The sequence below is a fragment of the Squalius cephalus genome (assembly GCF_949319135.1).
Source record: "Squalius cephalus genome assembly, chromosome: 20".
NCBI lineage: Eukaryota > Metazoa > Chordata > Actinopteri > Cypriniformes > Leuciscidae > Squalius > Squalius cephalus.
This window is the reverse complement of record NC_137141.1, coordinates 14,964,757-14,973,116: the sequence shown is the minus strand read 5'-3', so window position 1 is coordinate 14,973,116 and position 8,360 is coordinate 14,964,757. Positions and strand designations below refer to the sequence as shown.

General features: G+C 38.5%; 1 protein-coding gene across 3 annotated transcripts; it reads left to right on the top strand.

Annotated features, from left to right (window-relative positions):
• The first annotated feature begins 2,551 nt into the window (after positions 1 to 2,551).
• On the top strand, positions 2,552 to 7,001 carry col10a1a (collagen, type X, alpha 1a). 3 transcript variants are annotated; one of them, XM_079852714.1, is made up of 3 exons: positions 2,552 to 2,672; positions 2,951 to 3,092; positions 4,938 to 7,001. In XM_079852714.1, the coding sequence occupies exons 2-3, from the start codon at positions 2,966 to 2,968 to the stop codon at positions 6,764 to 6,766; spliced, it is 1,956 nt and encodes a 651-aa protein (XP_079708840.1). In that variant the 5' UTR covers positions 2,552 to 2,672; positions 2,951 to 2,965; the 3' UTR covers positions 6,767 to 7,001. The 3 variants fall into 3 exon arrangements, with proteins under 3 accessions (XP_079708840.1, XP_079708839.1, XP_079708838.1); XM_079852713.1 differs by having other exon boundaries at positions 4,935 to 7,001; XM_079852712.1 differs by having other exon boundaries at positions 4,926 to 7,001.
• Positions 7,002 to 8,360: the final 1,359 nt, after the last annotated feature.

Here is an 8,360-nt window from a genome sequence, read left to right as displayed (position 1 = left end):
GCTTTTATCCGTGACTTACAAATCTCATAGAGCCAAAAATATTCATATAGAATGCCAAGTTTACTATATGTTTTTGGAATGATTCTTTTCAGTGAACCAGTTCATCCACTTATGACCTTAAGATCTGGATCTACAGTTCAACTCAATGACTCAGTTAAATTCAGTTAAACTAATTCAATTCAGTTAGTTAATTACATTTTAGTTTGCTCAAAGCTATCAAGCTATTTAGCGTGACATACTGCTGTTCAAAAGACAGTTTGATTTTTTGAAAGAAGTTAATACTTTTATTCAGCAAGGTTGCATTCAATTGATCAAAGGTGAAAGTAAAAACTTACATTGTTATAAAAATAATGTCAATAAAATGTTCAAATAAAGGTTTAAAGTGTTCATACAGGTTTAAAGTGACATAAGAGTGACTAAATGATCACACAATCTTCCTTTTAGGTGAACTATCCCTTTAAATACAACACTGTTGATCACATCAGAATTAAAGGAAGAGGAAAAATCCTGTCTTTGGAAAAAATGAAGTGTCTGAGTGTAGGTTGTAATCAAACACGTGCTGCAGACAGCTGATAATGTGATCTTTCTTTTAGATGTCATGCCATGTCTATAAAACAGCATGTCTTCATATTCTCAGCAATGCAGTATTTTACCAAGTCTAAGAAGTTGGTTTTTCAACATGTTAAAACAATGCTTGTCAACTGCAATTATTGTTCAAAACTATTTAGTAAGCTATTTTAAGGCACCACTTTGGGAAATTATACTTGATTGAGACTAATTCAGAAAATTGGAGATGTTGAAACAAACTTCATGTTCAGGGAACACTTAATGATACACTATGTGGCATAAATCTTCCATCATGTGTGCAAAAGGGATCTTCCATTCAGGCCTATCATATGGAATCATATGGGCAGAACCATGCAGTATATGTTATTATGTAAAGATTTAGGAGCTGTTGCCTGCCGCACATAGCTGATCATGATCATACCTCAAGACCACTCTTGTGTTGTAGAGGGTATGATTAATTGGGTGTGCACGTTTCCCATGCGCCCAAAAATAAAATCCAGCAGCAGCCTCAGAACGTGAGGGAGAGCTGTGTGAGAAAACCTAATTTAAGGAAATAAAACATGATGAAAGGAGCATAATGGCAAGAAATGCCTAGTGATGAAGATGCTGACAAATCCGAAAACATTCAAAAAGACATGCACTTAAAGAGTACTGTACAAAATGTGCGCCCCCTTCTGGACGCTTTGTTGAATTCTCATCGTCACCCCCCTCACAAGAGGGTAAAAAAGTCAAAGTCAGATGTATTTTCCAGAACGTCTTTTTATATACTCTTTATTAGCTGTTTCTTGGTGAAGCACTTACAAAAATACACACGTAAAGAACCATAAACTTGTTTGGCCTGAAATAGTAAATTTTATGAAAGCCTCACACACTCTCCGAACAGACTCGCTGAACAAACAAGAGTCAAAGTGGCTCCTGTATGAGCATTTCTCAAGGAAAAGAGTTAAATGTGTTCAGACACATTTGGATCCTTCGTGTTTGTTGTTATGGACAGCGGGAGGTTTTCAGTTCCCACACCAACCTGCTGAATCTCTCTTTCCCCTTATGTTTTTGTATATGTTTTTCTGGGAGAAATTCAAATGCACCAGACAGTCCCAAAAATAGTGAGGAATTTGTAAAAACAAACAGCCAGACAAGGCTTTTCAGACAAATCAATTTTCAATAGCATTTATATTTATTTAATTATTACAGACACTTTTTATCTGTTTAAAAATTGCAAGTGTCTATAATTTGAAATTTCTAAATGCATAGATAAAGATAGATAGATAGATAGATAGATAGATAGATAGATAGATAGATAGATAGATATTTACAAATGTATATTTGTGTATAATATACTACAATATTATATAATATAATATATGTGTGTATATTTCCAACAAATTACACTGTAAAAAGTGAATAGTTGGATCAACTTAAAACAATTACTTCAATTGGTAACACCTAAAGAAATTAAGTTTTCTCAACTTAAATTGTCACGTTTTATCGTGAAAAACGTGATAATTTAAGTTGAGAAAACTTAATTTCTTTAGGTGTTACCAATTGAAGTAATTGTTTTAAGTTGATCAACTGTTCACTTTTTACACAAAACACAATTGCAATGCTAAAAGCAAAAAAAAAAAAAGAAAAAAAAGAAAGAAACCTCCACACTGTTAGAAAGTCACTCATTTCAATGTCAATTATTGTTTACATCATGTTTCTAAAGATAACAGCATTACATATAGGGAAGTACACATCATACAGACCATCCATACCCTAAATTTGACATTTTCAACCCAAATTTAGGACTAAAATGCATCTTTTGCAGCTTTGAGGGGAGCTTAACAAGATCTAATCATGGGTCTAAACACTCAAAGCAAAAGCCATCCTGAAGTGACATGCCAACAGTGGGCAAATCTGCTTGGTAATTACAGCCTTGCGATGAGAGGGGAGGTACTAGTGTGGTAGGTGCTTTTTTAATGATGCAAAGGCCAGATATGGTATAAAAACCCTCATCATTGTGCTAGGCAGCAGCAGATCCTGTCTGGCTCTTACCACAAGGATATTCAGAAGTGGGAGCCGTGGCTGTGTTCAACTTTTTATTTATTTGGAACCCAAGTATGCCGGTAGGTGTCCATTTTATTTCTTCTCCTTTGTTTTTTTAGGCCTTGATCTTAGGGACGTCTATCAGCAGGTGCAAATGGGAGGGTGTTCTTATACTACTTTGAGTTATGGGTTAAACAAAGTTATTAATAATGGAATGGAAGTAGAAATCATAGTTTACAATTGTCAGCTGTTGTTTACTTTAAAAATGGACTATAGTGGACTATATAACTAATTGTCCCATTTGAATGTTTCAGTGTTCTTTACATCATCACATCTAACTCTTTCAATTCCGTTGCAGATTTGACCTCAGAGAATGGATCTACGAGTAGCAAGCATTCTTCTTCTCCTGGTGGCCTTGACGGCTGCCCATGGTGAGAGATATGTTGTCAAGAAGGTGATGAAGGCCCCCCAATACCAGCCTTACTCAGTGAAAAGCCAAGGTATGTGTTTAAAATTGAAAAATGCTTTTCTTTGCTTTCTGCAGTGTATTGAAGATATATGTTTCCAAATAAGATGTTTTAGATTAACACATTCAGTTTAAGTGTAGGCAATACAAAACAATTAGGTATGCGCATTAAAAAAGCTCCACGGGTAGTTCGGCACACTGATTGGGTACTGATACACAGTGCTTCCTCCAATAGTATAATGCAACCTGTCTAAGCTTTTGAATATTCAAATTGCAGATTCATGTCATGCCTCTACAGATGCATCATGCTATAAAGTCTGTTCTACCGTCTCTGATTACATACCGGAAGTCGTTTCTTTTAGTTTAGGTGGTAAAAATGCATTTTACATCCAACGGATCCTTTAGTGCATCTTTGTATACTTTCTCCACATATCCTTCAACAAATTCCAGTTTGGAGTTTTGCACAATAAGTTGAAGTATGTACGAAATATTCAAAATGTTAAATCTTGTAACATTTTCTTATGTAATGCTTAACTGCATTGTTTGATAAAATATTCAAAGTTCAAATATAATCATTTAATTGGTGATATTGTACAACAAAATACTGCACAGATTTATACAATTTGTTTGAGCAGATGTGTTTCAGTGTTGTTTTAGATTTCAAAGGGTATGCATGTTAAAATCAACAAACTTTTGAAGGTTATGAACAGCTTTTTAGAATTAGTCTCTAGAGACATGTTGAAAAGTGATTTGTCTGGGTGTGTCACGGCAAAATCTAGACACATCTGTTTCATTAAAGCTGTGCCTCCAAGAATGACCTTTGGTGTGATGTAGTTTACAAACCAATAGATTTGACCACATGAAGGCAATTATAAAACTGGAGTCCTAGCTGCATATATATTACATACACATTCTTTTTGTGCATTTTATAATTCCACTGGAGATATTTTCATTTCATTGAGTATCTCTACCCTATATATATATATACTCCACTAGAGATTAGATTCTCTAGTGGAATTATAAAATGCACAGAAAGAATATGTATTGTAATTCAATCCTGAAAAATATAATCTATTCTTGGAGGCCTTTGTCAAGTCAAGTTTATTTATGAACAATACAGCAAAAACTGTAATTACAGGAATGAAAAGTTTCTGAAGGGTTCAGAGAAAAGAATAAAATATAATAATAAAAGATATAAAAATGTAAGTTAAAACCAAAACATTTGAGGCAAGCACTTTTTCACAAAAATTACAAAAAGATAAGAAAAAGCATTTCACTTGACACAAATACATGTATATGTATCGATATGAATCAGTGATAATCAAGGCTTGAAGTTTAAAATGCATTATTTCTGATGTCTGAACACTGTGTTTTGATAAAAAGGGACTTGAATTAAAAAAACATTCTCGAAGATATTGACTTCCTGCTGTTTTAGAAGACAGCTCTATTGGAAAAAACCTGTAGTTATATATGTATATGAACTGTGGTTCAATAATACAATTTTTAACAATGTAGAAATGGGTAAAAAGGCATCATTTGTTCATTGGAACACATTTTAGTCACACATTTTTGTAGTCTGTCTAATTTGTATCTGATATTATCCTCTAGGTCCTTTTCTCAATTTTTTGTTTATACTGGTATATTGTACTTATATTATATATTGTAGTATATTATAATTTTTAAATAATTTATATAAACAGTCAATATAATTTACATACAAGAATTACATGAAAAACATTCAATTACATAGTCAGTTCCAAAATGACAAGTCCACCTATGACTGATTATTGAATGAATACAGTTATTGCCACTGCCATACAAACTGATTATGAGTATTGCCACTGATAAACTTCTTGTTTTATTCCAGTGGTATCAGTAGCAGGAGAACCAGGCATCCCCGGTGAGCCCGGCCAACCTGGACCTCCTGGCCCCCCTGGACCCGCAGGAGAAGATGGTGAAGGACTGCCAGGGCCACAGGGACCTCCTGGACCACCTGGTCCTACTGGTTACTCATCACCTGGAAAACCTGGTTCTCCAGGTGGACCCGGCAAACCCGGAGCCACAGGTGCACCTGGACATAAAGGAGACACTGGTGCAACTGGTCCTCAAGGCCCCAGAGGCATGCCTGGTCCTGTTGGTAGCCCTGGACCTGCAGGCATTTCTGCAACAGGCAAATCTGGACCAGCAGGTCTTCCAGGAGCAATGGGACCACGTGGAGAGCCGGGTCTTAAAGGACATCCAGGTATTCCTGGTCTGCCAGGACAAAAAGGAGAAAGAGGCTATGGGGTTCAGGGGCCACCAGGTGAGAGAGGTCCAGCAGGAGCAGTGGGTCCTTCAGGGAAGCCTGGTGAGCCTGGTGTTGGAAGACCTGGCAAAGCTGGACATCCTGGTGAACCTGGTAAATCAGGCTCACCTGGCCGTGATGGAGAATCTGGACCAATGGGTGCAACAGGTCCAAAAGGTCAAACGGGTGCTCCTGGAATTGGAATGCCTGGCAAGCCAGGTGAAAATGGTGCTCCAGGTATTCCTGGATCTACTGGCCCCAAAGGTTCACAAGGCGCAGCTGGTGCTCCTGGTGCTCCTGGTGTTCCAGGTTATGGTAAACCAGGTGAACCTGGTGTAAAAGGTGAGAGAGGAGTAGCTGGTAGCCCAGGTACAACAGGTCAGAAAGGTGAGCCAGGTGCTAAAGGGCACACTGGATATCCAGGTTCTACTGGTCCTGTGGGTCCAGCTGGTTCTCAAGGTTCAAGAGGTTTCCCGGGTGAGAGGGGGGCGACAGGTGATAAGGGTGATCAAGGTCCAATGGGACCTCCAGGGCTGAAGGGGCACAAGGGAGAACAGGGAGCCCAAGGTGTTGAAGGCAAGCAGGGATATACAGGGGCAACAGGACAACCTGGTCCAAGAGGAGCTACAGGTGCTCCTGGTAACAAAGGAGATACTGGTCACACAGGTGCTACTGGTACCCCAGGAACACCAGGACCTGTTGGACCAAAGGGTCTTCCAGGATATCCTGGAGCAGCAGGTGAAAAAGGAGAGGAAGGAGCCCCTGGAGCAAGAGGCCCCGTTGGCCCAGCAGGTCCTGCAGGCCTACCTGGGCTCAAAGGCCACCCGGGTCTTCCTGGATCACCTGGCCCAGCCGGTTTGGCTGCCAAGGGAATTCCTGGACCTCAGGGTCCACCTGGACTTCCTGGATCTGATGGGTCTCCTGGACTTCCAGGTCCTGTTGGACCTCCCGGCCCTCCTGGACCTCCTGGAGAGGTCATGTTTGAGAAGGCCCAAGGTGAGACTACATACCCAGTTCTTGTCAAAAGTCCTGTGTCTGCATTCACTGTTGCAACTGTGACACCTTATCCCCCAACTGGTACCCCAATTAAGTTTGATCAGATTGTGTATAATGCAGAGCAGCATTATGATCCTGAGACAGGTCTGTTCACCTGCCAGATTCCAGGAATCTATTACTTCTCCTATAGCGTGCATGTGAACGGAGCTAATGCTTTAGTGGCACTTTATAAAAATAGTGATCCAGTCATGTTTACCTATGATGAGTACAACAAGGGATTTGTGGACCAGATGTCTGGTAGTTCTGTCCTTCAGCTCAATGAGCAGGACACTGTTTATATTCAGATCCCTGATGATGAGGCCAATGGTGTTTTTGCTGCCGATAATGTCCATTGCTCTTTCTCTGGGTTCCTGATTGCCTCCACGTGATAAGGTGATCAAACCACATCATTTCTAAAACATCACTATTTCTCAAACATAATATCCTGTTCTGCAAACCTCAATGCACAACAGACTGTGCAATTGTTCTGAGAAATACAAGCATCTCAACTTGAAAATTCCAAGCAGTGGTGCCAATAAGAAGGAAGTAATTTATGTAATATGTTATCAGGGATAGCAAGATGGTTAAAGCCTTAACAATTTCATTTTATGTTTGTGGAGAGAGCACGTGAAGAAGTGTTCTGATAATTTCTCGCCTTTTCCTCATTTTTTTTTGTTGTCTTTTTTTTTTTACTGATCACAGTGGCTAGTTCAATCTGTGTGTCTTATTTTTATTGTTATTGTTGTTCTTATACCCTTACTGATTAAACCGAGAGAATGCTCTTCCTGACATCCTTATTTCTGACTTGAATATTGTGAGATGGTGAAAATGATGAAAAACATTTTGAAAAACATCTACAAATGTTTTCCCAAATTATAAATTTGTATCTGTAAACCATAATAGCTCAAATAAAATATTTCCTAAAGAGTTTTTTTGTCTGTGTTTGTGTTTTAGTGTGCTGAATAAGTCAGTTTGAGTCATGAGTACCTTTTTTTTCTTTCAAACAAGGGCAACTACATAGTGGAGACAGAATTACAGAATTGGAGACAAACAGAATTACAACAGTATACATATTTAAAATGCTATATTTCTATTTTGTTTTGGTGGTTGAAAAAAATAAATCAAAAACCCGTACTTGCCAAGAGTAGTGTGTTTAAAAACAGGATTGGGAAGTAAAGGAGTATGCTTTGATAACTGTTAAGTTACCAGTCAACCAAATAGATGTGGGTTAGGTGGAGAGACAAGTCAAACAGAAGCCGCTGGGCGGAGGCAATCAGAAGCTAGGAACCACAAGCCACAGGCAGGCACTGCATTTGGAGGAGTTGAGGGATGTGGTTGAATGAAAAAAAAAGAAGACAAGAGCACCTGAAGGGTAAAGTCGTTACCATCTGTGAGGGCAGAGGTAGGAGCCACAAGTTTAACATTGGCGTATAAGATGCATATCCAGCATCTAAACTAGGAACAGGAATATTGGGTGAAAACACACCCATCTTGTGGTTGCTAGATTAGTGGTGGGGTTCATCTTGGAGTGCAGAAAATGCATGGTTCTAAATTATATTTAGCTTCTGTGGCAGGCTAAAAACATCTGAGTAGCGTCTGTTAACATTTATTTTATACTTGGAAAGTATTTGGCTTTTCTTTAGATTTAGAAGAACGGCATTTACAAGTGCTGAGGGTAAATACAAAAAACATAATGAAAAGTTCCTCATACCTCAAGGTCTATGTGATATGAGAAAGCGGTGGTGTAAAACCAACAAACCACACCATGGTACTGTTCAGTATGAGCTGGCAAATGGATTTGAGGGTAGAGATACTCAGTGATGGAAGACCTCCACCAAAATAACATGAAAATAAAGTTAGAAATGTTTTCTAAAAATGTCTTCTCTTGTAAAAATGTGCAAAATTGCTGTATCACAAATTATTCAAGGCAAAGACATTCATATTATAAACAATGTTGCACAATCAATACTCAAACAAAACCAC

Excerpts from the sequence above, each read along its gene's own strand:
- col10a1a (XM_079852712.1), top strand. The coding sequence starts at position 2,966 with ATGGATCTACGAGTAGCAAGCATTCTTCTTCTCCTGGTGGCCTTGACG. Across the intron at positions 3,093-4,925 it reads TTACTCAGTGAAAAGCCAAG|TGGTATCAGTAGCAGGAGAA; the intron begins GTATGTGTTTAA and ends GTTTTATTCCAG.